Source organism: Mytilus edulis, chromosome 5, assembly GCF_963676685.1.
Source record: "Mytilus edulis chromosome 5, xbMytEdul2.2, whole genome shotgun sequence".
NCBI classification, from domain to species: Eukaryota; Metazoa; Mollusca; class Bivalvia; order Mytilida; family Mytilidae; genus Mytilus; species Mytilus edulis.
Window position 1 is genome coordinate 57,369,344 of NC_092348.1, and position 26,060 is coordinate 57,395,403.

Sequence of the window (26,060 nt, forward strand, 5' to 3'; positions counted from 1 at the left end):
TGCACCCTGGTTGATGTCACACAGGAAGATGTTATACACCTTATATACCAAATGTACCATGGTTGATATAACACAGGAGGCTGTTATACACCTTATATACCACATGTGTCCTGGTTGGTGTAACACAGGAGAATATTATACACCTTATATACCACATGTACCATGGTTGATGTAACACAGGAGGATGTTATACACCTTATTTACAACATGTACCCTGGTTGATGTAACACAGGAAGATGTTATACACCTTATTTGCCACATGTACTATGGTGGGTGTAACACATGAGGATGTGATACACCTTATATACCACATGTACCCTGTTGGGTGTAACACAGGAGGATGTTATACACCTTATTTACCACATGTACCATGGTTGATGTAACACAGGAGGATGTTATACACCTTATATATCACATGTACCATGGTTGATGTAACACAGGAGGCTGTTATACACCTTACATACCACATGTAACCTGGTTGATGTAACACAGGAGGATGTTATACACCTTATATACCACATATACCCTGGTTGATGTCACACAGCAGGATGTTATACACCTTATATACCACTTGCACCCTGGTTGATGTCACACAGGAAGATGTTATACACCTTATATACCAAATGTACCATGGTTGATATAACACAGGAGGCTGTTATACACCTTATATACCACATGTGTCCTGGTTGATGTAACACAGGAGAATATTATACACCTTATATACCACATGTACCATGGTTGATGTAACACAGGAGGATGTTATACACCTTATTTACAACATGTACCCTGGTTGATGTAACACAGGAAGATGTTATACACCTTATTTGCCACATGTACTATGGTGGGTGTAACACATGAGGATGTGATACACCTTATATACCACATGTACCCTGGTGGGTGTAACACAGTAGGATGTTATACACCTTATTTACCACATGTACCATGGTTGATGTAACACAGGAGGGTGTTATACACCTTACCACATGTACCCTGGTTGATGTAACACAGGGCTGTTATACACCTTATATACCACATGTTCCATGGTTGATATAACACAGGAGGATGTTATACACCTTATATATCATATGTGCCACGGTTGATGTAACACAGTAGGATGTTATACACCTTACCACATATACCCTGGTTGATGTAACACAGGAGGATGTTACACACCTTATATACCACATGTGTCCTTGTTGATGTAACACAGGAAGATGTTATACACCTTATTAACCACATGTACCCTGGTGGGTGTAACACATGAGGATGTGATACACCTTATATACCATACAGTGGAGATCAGTTCTAACCTCTCATTAGAACTGTCAGACTAATCTGTCATAGAACTGTTCTAACCTGTCCTAGAACAGTTCTAGCTAGAACAGTTCTACCCTAGATCTGTTCTAAGTAGAACTGTCAGAATCAGTTCTAGATAGAACTGACCAAGTCAGTTCTAGGTAGAACTGTCAGGATCAGTTCTAGGGTAGAACTGTCAGGATCAGTTCTAGGTAGAACTGACCAAATCAGTTCTAACCGTAGAACTGTCAGCAGAACTGCAAAATCAGTTCTAACCGTAGAACTGACCAAACCTGTCAGGATTGTAGAACAGTTCTAAATGACGTCACTGCAGTTAGGGCATCTCTCGAGTCGCCATTCAGTGTTATTATTATCGTTGATAAAGCCACACGCAAAATGCCTCCCGTCATAGTTAACCGAATTTCAATGTATATGAGACAGCGAATAGTTAATATGCGCCAAAGTGGAAAATCGTATGTGAAGATTTCCAGTATTTTATCTGACACTGAGGGAGTTTCTATTTCAAGAGAGGCCATCGGGAAATTTTATACCCGTTTCCGTGCAAATGGCACTCTTAGTGATCCACCAAAGGCAGCTGGTCGGAGGAAAACCCTGCAAGATAGACACTTGGTCTTTATAGACGAAAAAATCCATGCCGACAGGGAGATTTCGGCACAGGAACTGACAAGAGAAATTAATGCTCGTTTTCACATAAACATAAGTGTGGCAACAATCAAAAGAGCCAGGAAGAGTCTTGGGTGGACACGTTCGGCGACACAATACTGTCAGATGGTTAGACATCAGAACAAACCAAAGAGACTGGACCATGCATTGAAATGCCTCGCAGACAATGAACAGTTTGATGATGTTATTTTCACTGACGAGACCACAGTTAAAATTCAAACCACAACAGGAAGATCATTTAGGAAGGAAGGGGAGCCAGTCATAGATAAAGACAGCTAAACCAAAGCATCCATATCAGGTAAGCATAAATGTACACTTTCCGTATTATGATCAAACGGTAACAAGCTTATAAATTTTATGATAAACAAAAAAAGCATGTTCCATCCACAAAAAGTGTCACCCCTTTCCCGTCAGAATATAGCCAGTCGTTCATTATGACTTCTAAATAATGAAGTTGGTATTTTCTTTACCTGAGAGTTCAAATATTTCATAAAATTGTTTATTTTGCCATCATCTCCTCCATCATCCATCGTAATAAAATTTCCGCTGTAAAAGCGACCGAGACGGTTATGGACATTTTCTGTAACGAGAAATGTTAAAACAGTTCTGCGATATATACAATGTATAATTTATATATTATTTTCTTTTATTTAGACTTATCTATTATAATTGCAAAAAGTTATTAAATTGTTTATGGATAGAACTGACTAAATCAATTCTAGCCGTAGAACTGACCAAACTCAGTTCTAATCGTAGAACTGTTCTAGTCATAGAATTTAGAACTGACCAAAAATTTAGTCAGTTCTAGGTAGAACTGTCTAAAACTGTTCTAGGGTAGAACTGTCAGGATCAGTTCTAGCTAGAACTGTCAGGATCAGTTCTAGGTAGAACTGACCAAATCAGTTCTAGCTAGAACAGTTATAACCTAGAACTGACTAAAAGGTGTCAGGCTGACAGTTCTACATACTGTTCTAGAACAGTTCTCCTGACAGATTCTGACAGAATTTATGAGAGGTTAGAACTGATCTCCACTGTATGTACCCTGGTGGGTGTAACACAGGAGGATGATATACACCTTATTTACCACATGGTTGATGTAACACATGAGGATGTTATACACCTTATATACCACATGTAACACAGGAGGATGTTATACACCTTATATACCACATGTGCCATGGTTGATGTAACACAGGAGGCTGTTATACACCTTACATACCACATGTAACCTGGTTGATGTAACACAGGAGGATGTTATACACCTTATATACCACATATACCCTGGTTGATGTCACACAGGAGGATGTTATACACCTTATATACCACTTGCACCCTGGTTGATGTCACACAGGAAGATGTTATACACCTTATATACCAAATGTACCATGGTTGATATAACACAGGAGGCTGTTATACACCTTATATACCACATGTGTCCTGGTTGGTGTAACACAGGAGAATATTATACACCTTATATACCACATGTACCATGGTTGATGTAACACAGGAGGATGTTATACACCTTATTTACAACATGTACCCTGGTTGATGTAACACAGGAAGATGTTATACACCTTATTTGCCACATGTACTATGGTGGGTGTAACACATGAGGATGTGATACACCTTATATACCACATGTACCCTGTTGGGTGTAACACAGGAGGATGATATACACCTTATTTACCACATGTACCATGGTTGATGTAACACATGAGGATGTAATACACCTTATATACCACATGAACCATGGTTGATGTAACACAGGAGGATGTTATACACCTTCTATACCACATGTGCCATGGTTGATGTAACACAGGAGGCTGATATACACCTTACATACCACATGTAACCTGGTTGATGTAACACAGGAGGATGTTATACACCTTATATACCACATATACCCTGGTTGATGTCACACAGGAGGATGTTATACACCTTATATACCACTTGCACCCTGGTTGATGTCACACAGGAGGATGTTATACACCTTATATACCACTTGCACCCTGGTTGATGTCACACAGGAAGATGTTATACACCTTATATACCAAATGTACCATGGTTGATATAACACAGGAGGCTGTGATACACCTTATATACCACATGTGTCCTGGTTGATGTAACACAGGAGAATATTATACACCTTATATACCACATGTACCATGGTTGATGTAACACAGGAGGATGTTATACACCTTATTTACAACATGTACCCTGGTTGATGTAACACAGGAAGATGTTATACACCTTATTTGCCACATGTACTATGGTGGGTGTAACACATGAGGATGTGATACACCTTATATACCACATGTACCCTGGTGGGTGTAACACAGTAGGATGTTATACACCTTATTTACCACATGTACCATGGTTGATGTAACACAGGAGGGTGTTATACACCTTACCACATGTACCCTGGTTGATGTAACACAGGAGGATGTTATACACCTTATATACCACATGTACCCTGGTTGATGTCACACAGGAAGATGTTATACACCTTATTTACCACATGTGTCCTTGTTGATGTAATACAGGAAGATGTTATACACCTTATTTACCACATGTACCCTGGTGGGTGTAACACATGAGGATGTGATACACCTTATATACCACATGTACCCTGGTGGGTGTAACACAGGAGGATGTTATACACCTTATTTACCACATGTACCATGGTTGATGTAACACAGGAGGATGTTATACACCTTATATACTACATGAACCATGGTTGATGTAACACAGGAGGATGTTATACACCGTATATACCACATGTACCATGGTTGATGTAACACAGGAGGCTGTTATACACCTTACATACCACATGTAACCTGGTTGATGTAACACAGGAGGATGTTATACACCTTATATACCACATATACCATGATTGATGTCACACAGGAGGATGTTTTACACCTTATATACCACATGTACCCTGGTGGGTGTAAAACAGGAAGATGTTATACACCTTATATACCACATGTTCCTTGGTTGATGTCACACAGGAGGATGTTATACACCTTATATATCATATGTGCCACGGTTGATGTAACACAGGAGGATGTTATACACCTTACCACATGTACCCTGGTTGATGTAACACAGGAGGATGTTACACACCTTATATACCACATGTGTCCTTGTTGGTGTAACACAGGAAGATGTCATACACCTTATTAACCACATGTACCTTGGTGGGTGTAACACATGAGGATGTGATACACCTTATATACCACATGTACCCTGGTGGGTGTAACACAGGAGGATGTTATACACCTTATTTACCACATGTACCATGGTTGATGTAACACATGAGGATGTTATACACCTTATATACCACATGTACCATGGTTGATGTAACACCTGAGGATGTTATACACCTTATATACCACATGTACCATGGTTGATGTAACACAGGAGGATGTTATACACCTTATATACCAAATGTACCCTGGTTGATTTCGCACAGGAGGATGTTATACACCTTATCTACCACATGTACCCTGGTGGGTGTAACACAGGAGGCTGTTATACACCTTATATACCACATGTACCATGGTTGATATAACACAGGAGGATTTTATACACCTTATATATCATATGTGCCACGGTTGATGTAACACAGGAGGATGTTATACACCTTACCACATGTACCCTGGTTGATGTAACACAGGAGGATGCTACACACCTTATATACCACATGTGTCCTTGTTGATGTAACACAGGAAGATGTTATACACCTTATTTACCACATGTACCCTGGTGGGTGTAACACATGAGGATGTGATACACCTTATATACCACATGTACCATGGTTGATATAACACAGGAGGATTTTATACACCTTATATATCATATGTGCCACGGTTGATGTAACACAGGAGGATGTTATACACCTTACCACATGTACCCTGGTTGATGTAACACAGGAGGATGCTACACACCTTATATACCACATGTGTCCTTGTTGATGTAACACAGGAAGATGTTATACACCTTATTTACCACATGTACCCTGGTGGGTGTAACACATGAGGATGTGATACACCTTATATACCACATGTACCCTGGTGGGTGTAACACATGAGGATGTGATACACCTTATATACCACATGTACCCTGGTGGGTGTAACACAGGAGGATGTTATACACCTTATTTACAACATGGACCCTGGTTGATGTAACACAGGAAGATGTTATACACCTTATTTGCCACATGTACTATGGTGGGTGTAACACATGAGGATGTGATACACCTTATATACCACATGTACCCTGGTGGGTGTAACACAGTAGGATGTTATACACCTTATTTACCACATGTACCATGGTTGATGTAACACAGGAGGGTGTTATACACCTTACCACATGTACCCTGGTTGATGTAACATAGGAGGATGTTATACACCTTATATGCCACATGTACCCTGGTTGATGTCACACAGGAAGATGTTATACACCTTATTTACCACATGTGTCCTTGTTGATGTAATACAGGAAGATGTTATACACCTTATTTACCACATGTACCCTGGTGGGTGTAACACATGAGGATGTGATACACCTTATATACCACATGTACCCTGTTGGGTGTAACACAGGAGGATGTTATACACCTTATTTACCACATGTACCATGGTTGATGTAACACAGGAGGATGTTATACACCTTATATACTACATGAACCATGGTTGATGTAACACAGGAGGATGTTATACACCTTATATATCACATGTACCATGGTTGATGTAACACAGGAGGCTGTTATACACCTTACATACCACATGTAACCTGGTTGATGTAACACCTGAGGATGTTATACACCTTATATACCACATGTACCATGGTTGATGTAACACCTGAGGATGTTATACACCTTATATACCACATGTACCCTGGTGGGTGTAACACAGGAGGCTGTTATACACCTTATATACCACATGTTCCATGGTTGATATAACACAGGAGGATGTTATACACCTTATATACCACATGTGCCATGGTTGATGTAACACAGGAGGCTGTTATACACCCTACATACCACATGTAACCTGGTTGATGTAACACAGGAGGATGTTATACACCTTATATACCACATATACCCTGGTTGATGTCACACAGGAGGATGTTATACACCTTATATACCACTTGCACCCTGGTTGATGTCACACAGGAAGATGTTATACACCTTATATACCAAATGTACCATGGTTGATATAACACAGGAGGCTGTTATACACCTTATATACCACATGTGTCCTGGTTGATGTAACACAGGAGAATATTATACACCTTATATACCACATGTACCATGGTTGATGTAACACAGGAGGATGTTATACACCTTATTTACAACATGTACCCTGGTTGATGTAACACAGGAAGATGTTATACACCTTATTTGCCACATGTACTATGGTGGGTGTAACACATGAGGATGTGATACACCTTATATACCACATGTACCCTGGTGGGTGTAACACAGTAGGATGTTATACACCTTATTTACCACATGTACCATGGTTGATGTAACACAGGAGGGTGTTATACACCTTACCACATGTACCCTGGTTGATGTAACACAGGAGGCTGTTATACACCTTATATACCACATGTTCCATGGTTGATATAACACAGGAGGATGTTATACACCTTATATATCATATGTGCCACGGTTGATGTAACACAGTAGGATGTTATACACCTTACCACATATATCCTGGTTGAGGTAACACAGGAGGATGTTACACACCTTATATACCACATGTGTCCTTGTTGATGTAACACAGGAAGATGTTATACACCTTAGGGAGCTACCATTTGATTTTTATGGGGGGGCTAGGATGAAAAATTTTGTCCTGCATTTTTTTTAGCTGTAATCTCTGTCCTGCCTTTTTATTTTTCACTCTAATCGGTCCTGCCTTTTTTTTTTTAGTTTATCCTGACTTTTTTTTACCTAAATTGTCGTCCTGACTTTTTTTTTTTGCAAGTGTCACATCCTGCCTTTTTTTTTACTCAAAACTCCTGTCCTGCCTATTTTTTTCAAATTTCATCCTAGCCCCCCCATAAAAATCAAATGGTAGCTCCCTTATTAACCACATGTACCCTGGTGGGTGTAACACATGAGGATGTGATACACCTTATATACCATATGTACCCTGGTGGGTGTAACACAGGAGGATGATATACACCTTATTTACCACATGGTTGATGTAACACATGAGGATGTTATACACCTTATATACCACATGAACCATGGTTGATGTAACACAGGAGGATGTTATACACCTTATATACCACATGTGCCATGGTTGATGTAACACAGGAGGCTGTTATACACCTTACATACCACATGTAACCTGGTTGATGTAACACAGGAGGATGTTATACACCTTATATACCACATATACCCTGGTTGATGTCACACAGGAGGATGTTATACACCTTATATACCACTTGCACCCTGGTTGATGTCACACAGGAAGATGTTATACACCTTATATACCAAATGTACCATGGTTGATATAACACAGGAGGCTGTTATACACCTTATATACCACATGTGTCCTGGTTGATGTAACACAGGAGAATATTATTCACCTTATATACCACATGTACCCTGGTTGATGTAACACAGGAGGATGTTATACACCTTATATACCACATGTACCCTGGTGGGTGTAACACAGTAGGATGTTATACACCTTATTTACCACATGTACCATGGTTGATGTAACACAGGAGGGTGTTATACACCTTACCACATGTACCCTGGTTGATGTAACACAGGAGGATGTTATACACCTTATATACCACATGTACCCTGGTTGATGTCACACAGGAAGATGTTATACACCTTATTTACCACATGTGTCCTTGTTGATGTAATACAGGAAGATGTTATACACCTTATTTACCACATGTACCCTGGTGGGTGTAACACATGAGGATGTGATACACCTTATATACCACATGTACCCTGGTGGGTGTAACACAGGAGGATGTTATACACCTTATTTACCACATGTTCCATGGTTGATGTAACACAGGAGGATGTTATACACCTTATATACTACATGAACCATGGTTGATGTAACACAGGAGGATGTTATACACCGTATATACCACATGTACCATGGTTGATGTAACACAGGAGGCTGTTATACACCTTACATACCACATGTAACCTGGTTGATGTAACACAGGAGGATGTTATACACCTTATATACCACATATACCCTGGTTGATGTCACACAGGAGGATGTTATACACCTTATATACCACTTGCACCCTGGTTGATGTCACACAGGAAGATGTTATACACCTTATATACCAAATGTACCATGGTTGATATAACACAGGAGGCTGTTATACACCTTATATACCACATGTGTCCTGGTTGATGTAACACAGGAGAATATTATTCACCTTATATACCACATGTACCCTGGTTGATGTAACACAGGAGGATGTTATACACCTTATTTACAACATGTACCCAGGTTGATGTAACACAGGAAGATGTTATACACCTTATTTGCCACATGTACTATGGTGGGTGTAACACATGAGGATGTGATACACCTTATATACCACATGTACCCTGGTGGGTGTAACACAGGAGGATGATATACACCTTATTTACCACATGTACCATGGTTGATGTAACACATGAGGATGTAATACACCTTATATACCACATGAACCATGGTTGATGTAACACAGGAGGATGTTATACACCTTATATACCACATGTGCCATGGTTGATGTAACACAGGAGGCTGATATACACCTTACATACCACATGTAACCTGGTTGATGTAACACAGGAGGATGTTATACACCTTATATACCACATATACCCTGGTTGATGTCACACAGGAGGATGTTATACACCTTATATACCACTTGCACCCTGGTTGATGCCACACAGGAAGATGTTATACACCTGATATACCAAATGTACCATGGTTGATATAACACGGGAGGCTGTTATACACCTTATATACCACATGTGTCCTGGTTGATGTAACACAGGAGAATATTATACACCTTATATACCACATGTACCATGGTTGATGTAACACAGGAGGATGTTATACACCCTATTTACAACATGTACCCTGGTTGATGTAACACTGGAAGATGTTATACACCTTATTTGCCACATGTACTATGGTGGGTGTAACACATGAGGATGTGATACACCTTATATACCACATGTACCCTGGTGGGTGTAACACAGTAGGATGTTATACACCTTATTTACCACATGTACCATGGTTGATGTAACACAGGAGGGTGTTATACACCTTACCACATGTACCCTGGTTGATGTAACATAGGAGGATGTTATACACCTTATATGCCACATGTACCCTGGTTGATGTCACACAGGAAGATGTTATACACCTTATTTACCACATGTGTCCTTGTTGATGTAATACAGGAAGATGTTATACACCTTATTTACCACATGTACCCTGGTGGGTGTAACACATGAGGATGTGATACACCTTATATACCACATGTACCCTGTTGGGTGTAACACAGGAGGATGTTATACACCTTATTTACCACATGTACCATGGTTGATGTAACACAGGAGGATGTTATACACCTTATATACTACATGAACCATGGTTGATGTAACACAGGAGGATGTTATACACCTTATATATCACATGTACCATGGTTGATGTAACACAGGAGGCTGTTATACACCTTACATACCACATGTAACCTGGTTGATGTAACACCTGAGGATGTTATACACCTTATATACCACATGTACCATGGTTGATGTAACACCTGAGGATGTTATACACCTTATATACCACATGTACCCTGGTGGGTGTAACACAGGAGGCTGTTATACACCTTATATACCACATGTTCCATGGTTGATATAACACAGGAGGATGTTATACACCTTATATACCACATGTGCCATGGTTGATGTAACACAGGAGGCTGTTATACACCCTACATACCACATGTAACCTGGTTGATGTAACACAGGAGGATGTTATACACCTTATATACCACATATACCCTGGTTGATGTCACACAGGAGGATGTTATACACCTTATATACCACTTGCACCCTGGTTGATGTCACACAGGAAGATGTTATACACCTTATATACCAAATGTACCATGGTTGATATAACACAGGAGGCTGTTATACACCTTATATACCACATGTGTCCTGGTTGATGTAACACAGGAGAATATTATACACCTTATATACCACATGTACCATGGTTGATGTAACACAGGAGGATGTTATACACCTTATTTACAACATGTACCCTGGTTGATGTAACACAGGAAGATGTTATACACCTTATTTGCCACATGTACTATGGTGGGTGTAACACATGAGGATGTGATACACCTTATATACCACATGTACCCTGGTGGGTGTAACACAGTAGGATGTTATACACCTTATTTACCACATGTACCATGGTTGATGTAACACAGGAGGGTGTTATACACCTTACCACATGTACCCTGGTTGATGTAACACAGGAGGCTGTTATACACCTTATATACCACATGTTCCATGGTTGATATAACACAGGAGGATGTTATACACCTTATATATCATATGTGCCACGGTTGATGTAACACAGTAGGATGTTATACACCTTACCACATATATCCTGGTTGAGGTAACACAGGAGGATGTTACACACCTTATATACCACATGTGTCCTTGTTGATGTAACACAGGAAGATGTTATACACCTTATTAACCACATGTACCCTGGTGGGTGTAACACATGAGGATGTGATACACCTTATATACCATATGTACCCTGGTGGGTGTAACACAGGAGGATGATATACACCTTATTTACCACATGGTTGATGTAACACATGAGGATGTTATACACCTTATATACCACATGAACCATGGTTGATGTAACACAGGAGGATGTTATACACCTTATATACCACATGTGCCATGGTTGATGTAACACAGGAGGCTGTTATACACCTTACATACCACATGTAACCTGGTTGATGTAACACAGGAGGATGTTATACACCTTATATACCACATATACCCTGGTTGATGTCACACAGGAGGATGTTATACACCTTATATACCACTTGCACCCTGGTTGATGTCACACAGGAAGATGTTATACACCTTATATACCAAATGTACCATGGTTGATATAACACAGGAGGCTGTTATACACCTTATATACCACATGTGTCCTGGTTGATGTAACACAGGAGAATATTATTCACCTTATATACCACATGTACCCTGGTTGATGTAACACAGGAGGATGTTATACACCTTATATACCACATGTACCCTGGTGGGTGTAACACAGTAGGATGTTATACACCTTATTTACCACATGTACCATGGTTGATGTAACACAGGAGGGTGTTATACACCTTACCACATGTACCCTGGTTGATGTAACACAGGAGGATGTTATACACCTTATATACCACATGTACCCTGGTTGATGTCACACAGGAAGATGTTATACACCTTATTTACCACATGTGTCCTTGTTGATGTAATACAGGAAGATGTTATACACCTTATTTACCACATGTACCCTGGTGGGTGTAACACATGAGGATGTGATACACCTTATATACCACATGTACCCTGGTGGGTGTAACACAGGAGGATGTTATACACCTTATTTACCACATGTTCCATGGTTGATGTAACACAGGAGGATGTTATACACCTTATATACTACATGAACCATGGTTGATGTAACACAGGAGGATGTTATACACCGTATATACCACATGTACCATGGTTGATGTAACACAGGAGGCTGTTATACACCTTACATACCACATGTAACCTGGTTGATGTAACACAGGAGGATGTTATACACCTTATATACCACATATACCCTGGTTGATGTCACACAGGAGGATGTTATACACCTTATATACCACTTGCACCCTGGTTGATGTCACACAGGAAGATGTTATACACCTTATATACCAAATGTACCATGGTTGATATAACACAGGAGGCTGTTATACACCTTATATACCACATGTGTCCTGGTTGATGTAACACAGGAGAATATTATTCACCTTATATACCACATGTACCCTGGTTGATGTAACACAGGAGGATGTTATACACCTTATTTACAACATGTACCCAGGTTGATGTAACACAGGAAGATGTTATACACCTTATTTGCCACATGTACTATGGTGGGTGTAACACATGAGGATGTGATACACCTTATATACCACATGTACCCTGGTGGGTGTAACACAGGAGGATGATATACACCTTATTTACCACATGTACCATGGTTGATGTAACACATGAGGATGTAATACACCTTATATACCACATGAACCATGGTTGATGTAACACAGGAGGATGTTATACACCTTATATACCACATGTGCCATGGTTGATGTAACACAGGAGGCTGATATACACCTTACATACCACATGTAACCTGGTTGATGTAACACAGGAGGATGTTATACACCTTATATACCACATATACCCTGGTTGATGTCACACAGGAGGATGTTATACACCTTATATACCACTTGCACCCTGGTTGATGCCACACAGGAAGATGTTATACACCTGATATACCAAATGTACCATGGTTGATATAACACGGGAGGCTGTTATACACCTTATATACCACATGTGTCCTGGTTGATGTAACACAGGAGAATATTATACACCTTATATACCACATGTACCATGGTTGATGTAACACAGGAGGATGTTATACACCCTATTTACAACATGTACCCTGGTTGATGTAACACAGGAAGATGTTATACACCTTATTTGCCACATGTACTATGGTGGGTGTAACACATGAGGATGTGATACACCTTATATACCACATGTACCCTGGTGGGTGTAACACAGTAGGATGTTATACACCTTATTTACCACATGTACCATGGTTGATGTAACACAGGAGGGTGTTATACACCTTACCACATGTACCCTGGTTGATGTAACACAGGAGGATGTTATACACCTTATATACCACATGTACCCTGGTTGATGTCACACAGGAAGATGTTATACACCTTATTTACCACATGTGTCCTTGTTGATGTAATACAGGAAGATGTTATACACCTTATTTACCACATGTACCCTGGTGGGTGTAACACATGAGGATGTGATACACCTTATATACCACATGTACCCTGGTGGGTGTAACACAGGAGGATGTTATACACCTTATTTACCACATGTTCCATGGTTGATGTAACACAGGAGGATGTTATACACCTTATATACTACATGAACCATGGTTGATGTAACACAGGAGGATGTTATACACCGTATATACCACATGTACCATGGTTGATGTAACACAGGAGGCTGTTATACACCTTACATACCACATGTAACCTGGTTGATGTAACACAGGAGGATGTTATACACCTTATATACCACATATACCATGATTGATGTCACACAGGAGGATGTTTTACACCTTATATACCACATGTTCCCTGGTGGGTGTAAAACAGGAAGATGTTATACACCTTATATACCACATGTACCTTGGTTGATGTCACACAGGATGATGTTATACACCTTATATATCATATGTGCCACGGTTGATGTAACACAGGAGGATGCTATACACCTTATATACCACATGTACCATGGTTGATGTAACACAGGAGGATGTTATACACCTTACCACATGTACCCTGGTTGATGTAACACAGGAGGATGTTACACACCTTATATACCACATGTGTCCTTGTTGATGTAACACAGGAAGATGTCATACACCTTATTAACCACATGTACCTTGGTGGGTGTAACACATGAGGATGTGATACACCTTATATACCACATGTACCCTGGTGGGTGTAACACAGGAGGATGTTATACACCTTATTTACCACATGTACCATGGTTGATGTAACACATGAGGATGTAATACACCTTATATACGACAGGAACCATGGTTGATGTAACACAGGAGGATGTTATACACCTTATATACCACATGTGCCATGGTTGATGTAACACAGGAGGCTGTTATACACCTTACATACCACATGTAACCTGGTTGATGTAACACAGGAGGATGTTATACACCTTATATACCACATATACCCTGGTTGATGTCACACAGGAGGATGTTTTACACCTTATATACCACTTGCACCCTGGTTGATGTCACACAGGAAGATGTTATACACCTTATATACCAAATGTACCATGGTTGATATAACACAGGAGGCTGTTATACACCTTATATACCACATGTGTCCTGGTTGATGTAACACAGGAGGATATTATACACCTTATATACCACATGTACCATGGTTGATGTAACACAGGAGGATGTTATACACCTTATTTACAACATGTACCCTGGTTGATGTAACACAGGAAGATGTTATACACCTTATTTACCACATGTGTCCTTGTTGATGTAATACAGGAAGATGTTATACACCTTATTTACCACATGTACCCTGGTGGGTGTAACACATGAGGATGTGATACACCTTATATACCACATGTACCCTGGTGGGTGTAACACAGTAGGATGTTATACACCTTATTTACCACATGTACCATGGTTGATGTAACACAGGAGGGTGTTATACACCTTACCACATGTACCCTGGTTGATGTAACACAGGAGGATGTTATACACCTTATATACCACATGTACCCTGGTTGATGTCACACAGGAAGATGTTATACACCTTATTTACCACATGTGTCCTTGTTGATGTAATACAGGAAGATGTTATACACCTTATTTACCACATGTACCCTGGTGGGTGTAACACATGAGGATGTGATACACCTTATATACCACATGTACCCTGGTGGGTGTAACACAGTAGAATGTTATACACCTTATTTACCACATGTACCATGGTTGATGTAACACAGGAGGATGTTATACACCTTATATACTACATGAACCATGGTTGATGTAACACAGGAGGATGTTATACACCGTATATACCACATGTACCATGGTTGATGTAACACAGGAGGCTGTTATACACCTTACATACCACATGTAACCTGGTTGATGTAACACAGGAGGATGTTATACACCTTATATACCACATATACCATGATTGATGTCACACAGGAGGATGTTATACACCTTATATACCACATGTACCCTGGTGGGTGTAAAACAGGAAGATTTTATACACCTTATATACCTCATGTACCTTGGTTGATGTCACACAGGAGGATGTTATACACCTTATATACCAAATGTACTCTGGTTGATGTAACACAGGAGGCTGTTATACACCTTATATACCACATGTGTCCTGGTTGATGAAACACAGGAGAATATTATACACCTTATATACCACATGTACCATGGTTGATGTAACACAGGAAGATGTTATACACCTTATTTACCACATGTGTCCTGGTTGATGTAACATAGGAAGATGTTATACACCTTATTTACCACATGTACCCTGGTGGGTGTAACACATGAGGATTTGATACACCTTATATACCACATGTACCCTGGTGGGTGTAACACAGGAGGATGTTATGCACCTTATATACTACATGTGTCCTGGTTGATGTAACACAGGAGGATGTTATACACCTTATATACCACATGTATCCTGGTGGATGTAACACTGGAGGATGTTATACACCTTATATACCACATGTATCATGGTTGATGTAACACAGAAGGATGTTATACACCTTATATACCACATGTATCCTGGTGGATGTAACACAGGAGGATTTTATACACCTAATATACCACATGTATCCTGGTGGATGTAACACAGGAGGATGTTATACACCTAATATACCACATGTATCCTGGGGGATGCAACACAGGAGGATGTTATACACCTTATATACCACATGTACCCTGGTGGGTGTAACACATGAGGATGTGATACACCTTATATACCACATGTATCCTGGTGGATGTAACACAGGAGGATGTTATACACCTTACATACCACATGTATCATGGTTGATGTAACACAGAAGGATGTTATACACCTTATATACCACATGAACCATGGTTGATGTAACACAGGAGGCTGTTATACACCTTATATACCACATGTAACCTGGTGGGTGTAACACATGAGGCTGTTATACACCTTATATACCACATGTACCCTGGTGGGTGTAAAACAGGAAGATGTTATACACGTACCTTATTTACCACATGTACCCTGGTGGGTGTAACACAATTCTTCCTTACAACAAATATATATAGATGACCTATTGCTTATAAATTAAGAAAAACGGACCAAAACACAAATACTTAACACTTATCAATGAACCGTGAAAATGATGTCAAGATCAAATTAAATCTGCCCAACTGACATATAGATCATAAAACATTTCGATACACCAAATACAGTTGCACTATTGCATTTAGTATTGGAAAAATAGACAAAAACTCATAAACTTAACTTTGACAACCGAACCATGAAAATGAGGTCAAGGTCAGATGACACCTGTCAGTTGAACATGCACACCTGACAGTCCTTGAGATATGGACTTGACCACCAAAACTTAGCCTTGTGCACTGATCCATGCAATGAGGTTGGGGTCAAGTGAAAACTGTCTGACGGTCATGAGGACCTCTCAATGTACGCACTTACAAAATATAGTTATCCTTACTTATTACTTATAATAAGAGAGAATTTAACATCACAAAAAATCTTTTTTTTTTTCAAGTAGTCAATCAACCATGAAAATGAGGTCAATGACATTGAAAATGTGACTGACGGAAAGTTCGTAACATGAGGCATCTATATACAAAGTATGAAGCTTCCAGGTCTTCCTGTCAACCTTCTAGAATATAAAGCTTTTAAGAAGTCAGCTAACGCCGCCGTCGCCGCCGTAGCCGGATCACTATCCCTATGCTAAGCTTTCTGCGACAAAAGTCACAGGCTCGACAAAACATGAACTAGTTGTTTGACAAAAGAAGAACACTGTGTATAATGGTTATAAGCTTTTATGTCTTCTTTCTTTTCATTATGAATTGTATGTCAACAAAACTAAACCCAACAGACTCTACAGTTCTTTCTGGTTCTAGAAATAAATGAATGCTTTCACCAGAGGACATTATACATGTCTCATTAGTTCTGCCGTCTACTGCTAGAAGTCGCTTTAAGCCAGCTGGTCGTTTAAAGTTAACACTGTATGTAGACTTATTTGGAAGTTCTTGTGAAATCTGAACTCTTACATTTTCTGCATACAAAATGAAACACAACAGGAAATCACCAACGTGAAGAAAAAATGGTTTAAAGTTAATACGGAGAGCTCCTCCATAAACATTATACCATTTGAAACTACCTTCGGTGCACACTGGTTGTACCATGCGCACTGCTCGAATGTCTGAATATTCCTCGCTGAAATTTAAAAAAGACTGTTTTAAATCTTCATAACTCTTCTTCGTATTAGCTCTCAGTATTAGCTAGCGACGACCTCGCTCAAAGTTACAGGTTTACCAAAAAAAATAGGGTATGGCGTCCCGATTTAAGGTCCAAATATGGCTACGGTGACCCAATGTTACAACCAAATGGTCAACTCCTAAGGTATGGCGTCCCATTTTTAGGGTCTTATATGGCGATACTATCGGCCAACAGGAAAGTGGTAGCACGATATAAATTAAACATGTGTTCACACTACATGTACAACTCCCTATCTATGCTTTCATAAAGCTTAAACCCGAATATAAATTCCCTACCATAAAAGTACACTAGAGCCTGTGTCGCTCACCTGTTACTGTATTTACTGATGTCGGCCATCTTGGTTGGTAGGCGGGGTCATAAGACACTTTTTAAAATAGATACCCTAGTAATGATTGTGGCCAAGTTTTGTTAAATTGGCCCATAGTTTTAGAAAAGAAGATTTTTGTACAAGTTACAAAAATGAAGAAAAATGACGAAAAGTTGTTCAATATTGACTATAAAGGACAATAACTCCTTAAGGGGTTCTCTGACAATTTTGGTCCTTCGACTTATTTGTAGATCTTACTTTGCTGAACATTATTGCTGTTTACAGTTTATCTCTATCTATAATAGTATTCAAGATAATAACCAAAAACTGCAAAATTCCCTTAAAATTCCCAATTTTAGGGCAGCAACCCAACAACGGGTTGTATGATTCATCTGAAAATTTGTGAGGGGATAGATCGTATTCTGATGGACATTTAAATCTTGAAAGATTTGCCCTAAATTACTTATTAGTTTCAAAGATATAAAGCAAAAACTGCATTTTACCACTATGTTCTAATTTTAGCCATGTCGGCCATTTTGTTTGGTAGGTGGGGTCATCGGACACATTTTTAAAACTATATACCACAATTATGATTGTGGCCAAGTAAGTTCAAATTTGGCCCAGTAGTTTTTAACCCATGTCAGATTTGCTCTAAATGCTTTGGTTTTAAAGATATAAGCCAAAATATTTTACCCCTGTGTTCTATTTTTAGCCATGGCGGCCTTCTTGGTTTGATGGCCAGGTCATCGGACACATTTTTAAACTAGATACCCCAAGGATGATTTTGGCCAAGTTTGGTTAAATTTGGTGCAGTAGTTTCAGAGGAGAAGATTTGTGTAAAAGTTTACAGACGACGGACGCCGGACGACGGACGCCAAGTGATGAGAAAAGCTCACTTGACCTTTCAGGTCAGGTGAGCTAAAAATACGTTAACGAATACATTTTCTTGCACATATAGTGCCTTTATTATAATCATTTTGGTTTGGAAAAAGAAACTTTTTTTTAAGATAAATAAAACGACAAAATAAGAAAAACATTATATAAGATATACATGAAATTTCAAAGAGTTTTCATGTTTTTGGTTAATACAAAATATTTCTGTATAATTATGTATAAATTATTCATGGATAAATAAGAAAACTTGAGTAGTTTGCGTTATTTTCTTCATTTCAAAACCCTTTTATTAAAGACCGATTAGGATTAACAGTGGATTAATATTAAAACAATCTTCATCAACCTTTATAAATCCTTTACTTTGATTTTGTGTTTTCAATGTAGATGTGTAGGTAATATTTTGTTCTTCGAGATTTTGTCACTAGTTTCCGCACTGCATGCGTACACAGGGCAATAGTAAGACATGTTAATGAAAATTTAAAATAATTTATAGGTAGATAATATTTACTTACCTGATAGTGCATTCACATTTGTGACATACATTTTGGGAATTGACCATACACATTAATGCTATGAACAAAATAAAAATGCAGCATCTCGTCGTCATGTTTTTTAAATTAATTACATTTCTGTCACCATACGGGTCAGATTACGGCATTTTAGTAGCTCAACTAGTCGGTTTTTCCAAAATTGAATTTAACCTCGAGAATTAAACACACATTTCTGGTGCTTGGATATTAATTATCGTCAGATTCGTTGAAATAGTCATTATGTAAGTATTTAGATTTTCAAAAAAATAGTACAATTTTACTGACGTTATTCTTGGACAATAGTATTTATGATGATTTAGGAAATTATAGACAATAGACAATATATTGACGGGACTTGACACTTCCTAATTGTTAGATAAATTGGTTCCCACGGCTGTTTACGGTAGAAAGTCCTGCGAGTATAAGAAAATTTTTGAGTTGACTTCTGGAATTTGTATTATCGAAATCTACCCTATATATATATTGCCCTTTAGATGTCCAGATCATGGCAGATGTCAATTGGTTTGACTACTGTTTCGTTGATATATGATATATATCCAGCCATTTTAGAGTTGGTACCTAACACTTTCACTAAAATTAATTTGGCTCGTTTAATTTTCATAAAATTTTGACAAAGTATTTACTTTGACCCTTTAACAAGTATATAAAAATTTTGAAAATTTTGAACCAACCGTTTTGTCAGAAAAATTACACTGGTTATATAGCAGTTTGCCAAACAACAATTTTGATCATTGAGAAGCTTAATATTCCCTTTACAACACAACGTAATTAAAATGTTTAGCTGATTTTACAGAGTTATCTCCCTGTAGTGTTAGGTACCACCTTAATTAAAAAAAGGGGGGGGGTCCTTACACAGCCTTGTGGGATCAAGGAGGGAGTTCCCAACCACATGTCCCCATTCAAATGCATTGATTGTCAAAAAATGGGGGTCCAACCGTCGGACACCCCCCCCCCTTTTGGATCTGCCACTGGATATATTATATGATCTGTATAATCTAATATTAGTTCAAATAATTATGACGTCTGGCAAGGCTATTTTAATTTACGTAGGAAGGCGTCCCAGAAAAATAGAATAAAAATAGCCTTGCCAGACGGCATAATTATTGTCATTATTTGGACTAGTCTAATATGACGAAATCACAAATGTTATTCAAGACAGTCACCGTCAACGACTTTCTTTTATATATCGTTAACGCACTTCCTAAACTCCTTCTACAAGTTCGTCATACGCACTTTACAAATTTTAAAAGGTAGAAATATGTAGAATGAACATGAAATATGTATCCATAACATTTTCTCTCTCCAGATGCTTAGCTAAGTATAATTATAGTATAACACAAATTGAAGCATACGGCACAGATTTTTTTTCGGGGTTCGTTTGGATAGTTCCTAGCGGATCTAGAAATTTTCATTAAGTAAGGGCCCGCTCTTCTCATTCTTCAGTGATTCCACAATGATTCCACAGTGGCGGATTGACAAAAGGGGTAAGTTTTTTTGTTCCCTATACAATCCCCCCTTTTCGTCCTGGGTTAGGAAATATAGATTCTTACACTGCAACAAGTGTATTACGGTATTTCTCCACTCGAGACAGTTAAATTTTATTATTTAAAGCGCGAGGCTTGCCGAGCCCTTTAAATAATAAAATTTAACTGTCGAGAGTGGAGAAATATCGTAATACACGAGTTATAGTGTCGGAATCTGTTTCTCTAATGCTTTTTATCGTTCTTTTTCAAAGATTTTCAGAAAATTGTGCTCTTTATAAGCGACGTCATCAGGCAAGGTCGCCTTTTTTCATGACGTCACAATAGGAAAATTGATAGAAAACAAAACATTTTGACGTCATAATCAAATTTCGACCAATCATTTGCCGAGAACAGATTTTTCACTAGTGAGGAGAAATATTTTTCTCACACCGGTCAGGAAATGTGAAAATAGCACAAAAATTAGAGAACCCTTTTTTATAATGGATTGATCCGCCTGTGTTTCCTCTATATTCAACCATTTTTTAGAAATAAAACCGTGCTCCCATGAAGCCTTTCAAGACGTCATAATTATTTGGACTAATGGATAGTAAACCCGGCAAATTGCAACAAACCCCTGTCTGTCTCATTCATAGAAGTAATCGCATACCATGCATTATACAAATGTAAATAAGAAGATATGGCATGAGTGTGGCTGTATGGTGACCTATAACTGTCAGTATAGGGTTGGTTGATTGGCAATCATACCATAACTTCTTTTTTATAATTGTTGAAGAAAAAAATTGTAAAATAGTTAAAAGTTGTGTATAGTGAGTAATATTAAAAATAAAAATTAAACAGGAACCCTTCCTTTTTATAGGGCTTTGTATGTATACTTTTTTTCTCATGAAAATTCTATAATTTGTCCTAATTTAGAATACGTTTTCTTTTTTTAATTGCTTCCAGCAAAAAATTCCTTTTTATACGACCGCAAAAATTTTAATTTTTTGGTCGTATATTGCTATCACGTTGGCGTCGTCGTCGTCGTCCGAATACTTTTAGTTTTCACACTCTAACTTTAGTAAAAGTTAATAGAAATCAATGAAATTTTAACACAAGGTTTATGACCACAAAAAGAAGGTTGGGATTGATTTTGGGAGTTTTTGTCCCAACATTTTAGGAATTAGGGGCCAAAAAGGGCCCAAATAACCTTTTTCTTGGTTTTCGCACTATAACTTTAGTTTAAGTGAATAGAAATCTATGAAATTTTGACACAAGGTTTATGACCACAAAAGGACGGTTGGGATTGATTTTGGGAGTTTTGGTTCCAACAGTTTAGAAATTAAGGGCCAAAAAAGGGCCCAAATAAGCATTATTCTTGGTTTTCGCACAATAACTTTAGTATAAGCATGATAAGTAAATAGAAATCAATGAAATTTAAACACAAGGTTAATGACCACAAAAGGAAGGTTGGGATTGATTTTTGGAGTTAGGGTAACAACAGTTTATGAATTAGGGGCCAAAAAGGGGCCCAAATAAGCATTATTTTTGGTCCCAACAGTTTAGGAATAAGGGGCCCAAAGGGTCCAAAATTGAACTTTGTGTGATTTCATCAAAAATTGAATAATTGGGGTTCTTTGATATGCTGAATCTAACTATGTATGTAGATTCTTAATTTTTGGTCCCGTTTTCAAATTGGTCTATAGTCGCCATCACGTAAAATTGGCACCATGTTTGTTAAAAAAATTTTAAATATCAGCCGCGTCTATTCAAGATGGTGTTTTTCTTTTAGCGGAAGTAAAATCCTGTCCAAATATCCACTACTGTCCTACCTTTTATTGTGTTTGCACTGTATAATCCTGACCTTCACATTTTTCAAGATTATTTACATTGTATAACCGCCATCTTGGTTTCTATGAGGGTCCCTTATTCCATAACATTCGTTACTCTCTGGTAACATTGTTATTGATGATACAATTTCCCGTGCTTTTTACGTAAAGATGACGAAAAGCTCTGAGAGACACAAGAAAATGGAGAGCACGTGGAACTCCACGGCAACACTTCCGGTAATAACAATGTCGGATTCCACCATACAAATTAATCTTGGATTATGTGAAGGTCAGGATTATACAGTGCAAACACAATAAAAGGTAGGACAGTAGTTGATTTTTGGAATGATATTTGATTCCGCTAATTGAAAAACATGATCTTTAGTAAACGCGGTCGATATTTAAGGAAATTTTGACAAAAAACATGGTGCCAATTTTACGTGACGGCGACTATACATTAAGGTCCAAAGGGTCCAAAATTAAACTTAGTTTGATTTTAACAAAAATTATACATCCTTGAGGTTCTTTGATATGCTGAATTTAAAAATGTACTTAGATTTTTAATTATTGGCCTAGTTTTCAAGTTGGTCCAAATGGGGGTCCAAAATTAAACTTTGTTTGATTTCATCAAAAATTGAATAAATGGGTTCTTTGATATGCCAAATCTAACTGTGTATGTAGATTCTTAATTTTTGGTCCCGTTTTCAAATTGGTCTACATTAACAAAAATTAAATTCTTGGGCTTATTTGATATGCTTTATCTAAACATGTACTTTGATTTTTGATTATGGGCCCAGTTTTCAAGTTGGTCCAAATCGGGGTCCAAAATTAAACTTTGTTTGATTTCATCAAAAATTGAATAATTGGGGTTCTTTGATATGCCGAATCTAACTGTGTATGTAGATTCTTAATTTTTGGTCCCGTTTTCAAATTGGTCTACATTAAGGTCCAAAGGGTCCAAAAATTAAACTTAGTTTGATTTTAACAAAAATTGAATAACCTTTACCATTCAGTGATAACAAGCACTTTTTTTTTACATTTTAATATTTTATGAGGTATTTAAATGAGTATTTATTGTTGCAAACTCCATTAGAAATTTGAATTGAGATCAGTTTTGGAATATGGGAAAGGGGGATGTGAAAAAAGGGTGGGGGGCGTTAAATTTTTACTCATTTCAGATTTCATAAATAAAAAGAAAATTTCTTCAAACATTTTTTTGAGAGGATTAATATTCAACAGCATAGTGAATTGCTGAAAGGTAAAATACAAATTTTAAGTTTATTAGACCACATTCATTCTGTGTCAGAAAACTTGAGATATTGTCTATTTATTGACTAACATAGTTAAACATGCCAAGTTATAATGATCGTTAACAGGAAGAGAGAGTTCATGATAAATGTCAAACACACATCGGAAAACCGTTTCCGGAATATGAAACTACCTGGCGCTGTGTCAACTATTTAATCACAATCCAAATTTAGAGCTGAATCCAGCTTGAATGTTGTGTCCATACTTGCCCCAACCGTTCAGGGTTCAACCTCTGCGGTGGTATAAAGCTGCGCCTTGCGGAGCATCTGGTTTGAACTTGATTGAAATTTTGATTGAGGATTTTGGACTAGGATCAACCTAACATACATCTTATAACTTGTACATTTTAATTGACAGGTTTGTCAAAATAATGTTCCTTTTGACCATCATAACATTACAGAAACACAGGTAAGAAATTTCAATTTAAGGTCAGTTAAGCATATAAGAATAACAATATAGTATCAACATTTTAGTTAAAGTTACATGCAACAAGAAATATGATATTTATATGCTCACAGTTTAAAGGGGCACTATATTGTAGCTACAAGATATATAAAACAACTGAAATATGATTTTTTTTGTTCAATCATTTATGAAAGTAAGTGAAATAGTGTCGATTTTTTATTTGTCTGGAAGAGAGGGTAACATTTAAAAAAATTGTCATCCGCTCAGCCATGTGATAGACTAAATTAACACTCTTGTATTAGCCAATCAAAATATGGCATTCTAACATGAAGTATAACATGTATAAAAATAAGGAATATCAATGTAAAATCAATAATTAATAAATTAGGCGAGACATTCAGTGTGTACTTTTGTTATAATCCTTAACTCGTTTTAAAGCTGATTAAATGTTAGTCTTTAATTCCTAATCTAAGGATATTTTTTTTGGGGTATGATCAATTGAAAAATAGAGCTCATTATAGCTAATTAACTGCAAAAAAAAATAGTACATTTGGGTAATTTTCATTTCTTTGATTGACCATGCATGCACACTATAATCTACAAAACCAGGTTTCAGATTTTTAATCATTCCACCTTTATCTTTTATATATATACTATCCATTCAGAAACAAATTATCCAAAAACTGGGATAATACTCCCTGATATCACATACATCAAATCAAAACCAAAGGGAGCACCTATACAAACTTCTATTTTATTTTTGTACACAATTCCCATGAAAATCGCTTTGAAATATGATTCACCTTAAACTTATACCTCTTTCAACCCTTATAAATGCAACATAAATATAAAC

The 26,060-nt window shown here is 37.8% G+C and overlaps 2 protein-coding genes and 1 long non-coding RNA gene across 4 annotated transcripts in view; 2 read left to right on the top strand and 1 right to left on the bottom strand.

Moving 5' to 3' along the window:
* Window positions 1–1,749: 1,749 nt before the first annotated feature.
* LOC139525154 (uncharacterized) lies at window positions 1,750–2,259 on the top strand. The gene has a single exon (XM_071320341.1). It carries the CDS (start codon window positions 1,750–1,752, stop codon window positions 2,257–2,259), a length of 510 nt encoding a protein of 169 aa, XP_071176442.1.
* A 15,718-nt stretch (window positions 2,260–17,977) lies between these two features.
* Window positions 17,978–23,942, bottom strand: LOC139524038 (uncharacterized). Its single transcript, XR_011664727.1, has 2 exons — window positions 23,498–23,942; window positions 17,978–18,390 (listed from the first exon to the last, which is right to left on the bottom strand). It is a non-coding gene; the product is annotated as an uncharacterized lncRNA (long non-coding RNA).
* LOC139524033 (fibroblast growth factor receptor 2-like) overlaps window positions 21,319–26,060 on the top strand; it is a 49,741-nt gene continuing 44,999 nt past the window's right edge. Inside the window, exons 1-2 of one of the 2 annotated variants that reach the window (XM_071318557.1) lie at window positions 21,319–21,455; window positions 25,160–25,210. In XM_071318557.1, coding sequence (XP_071174658.1) covers window positions 21,334–21,455; window positions 25,160–25,210 — 173 coding nt within the window. In that variant the 5' untranslated portion in view covers window positions 21,319–21,333. Of the gene's footprint in view, window positions 21,456–21,500; window positions 21,690–25,159; window positions 25,211–26,060 lie in introns of those variants that run through there. The other variant, XM_071318558.1, reaches the window with a different exon arrangement.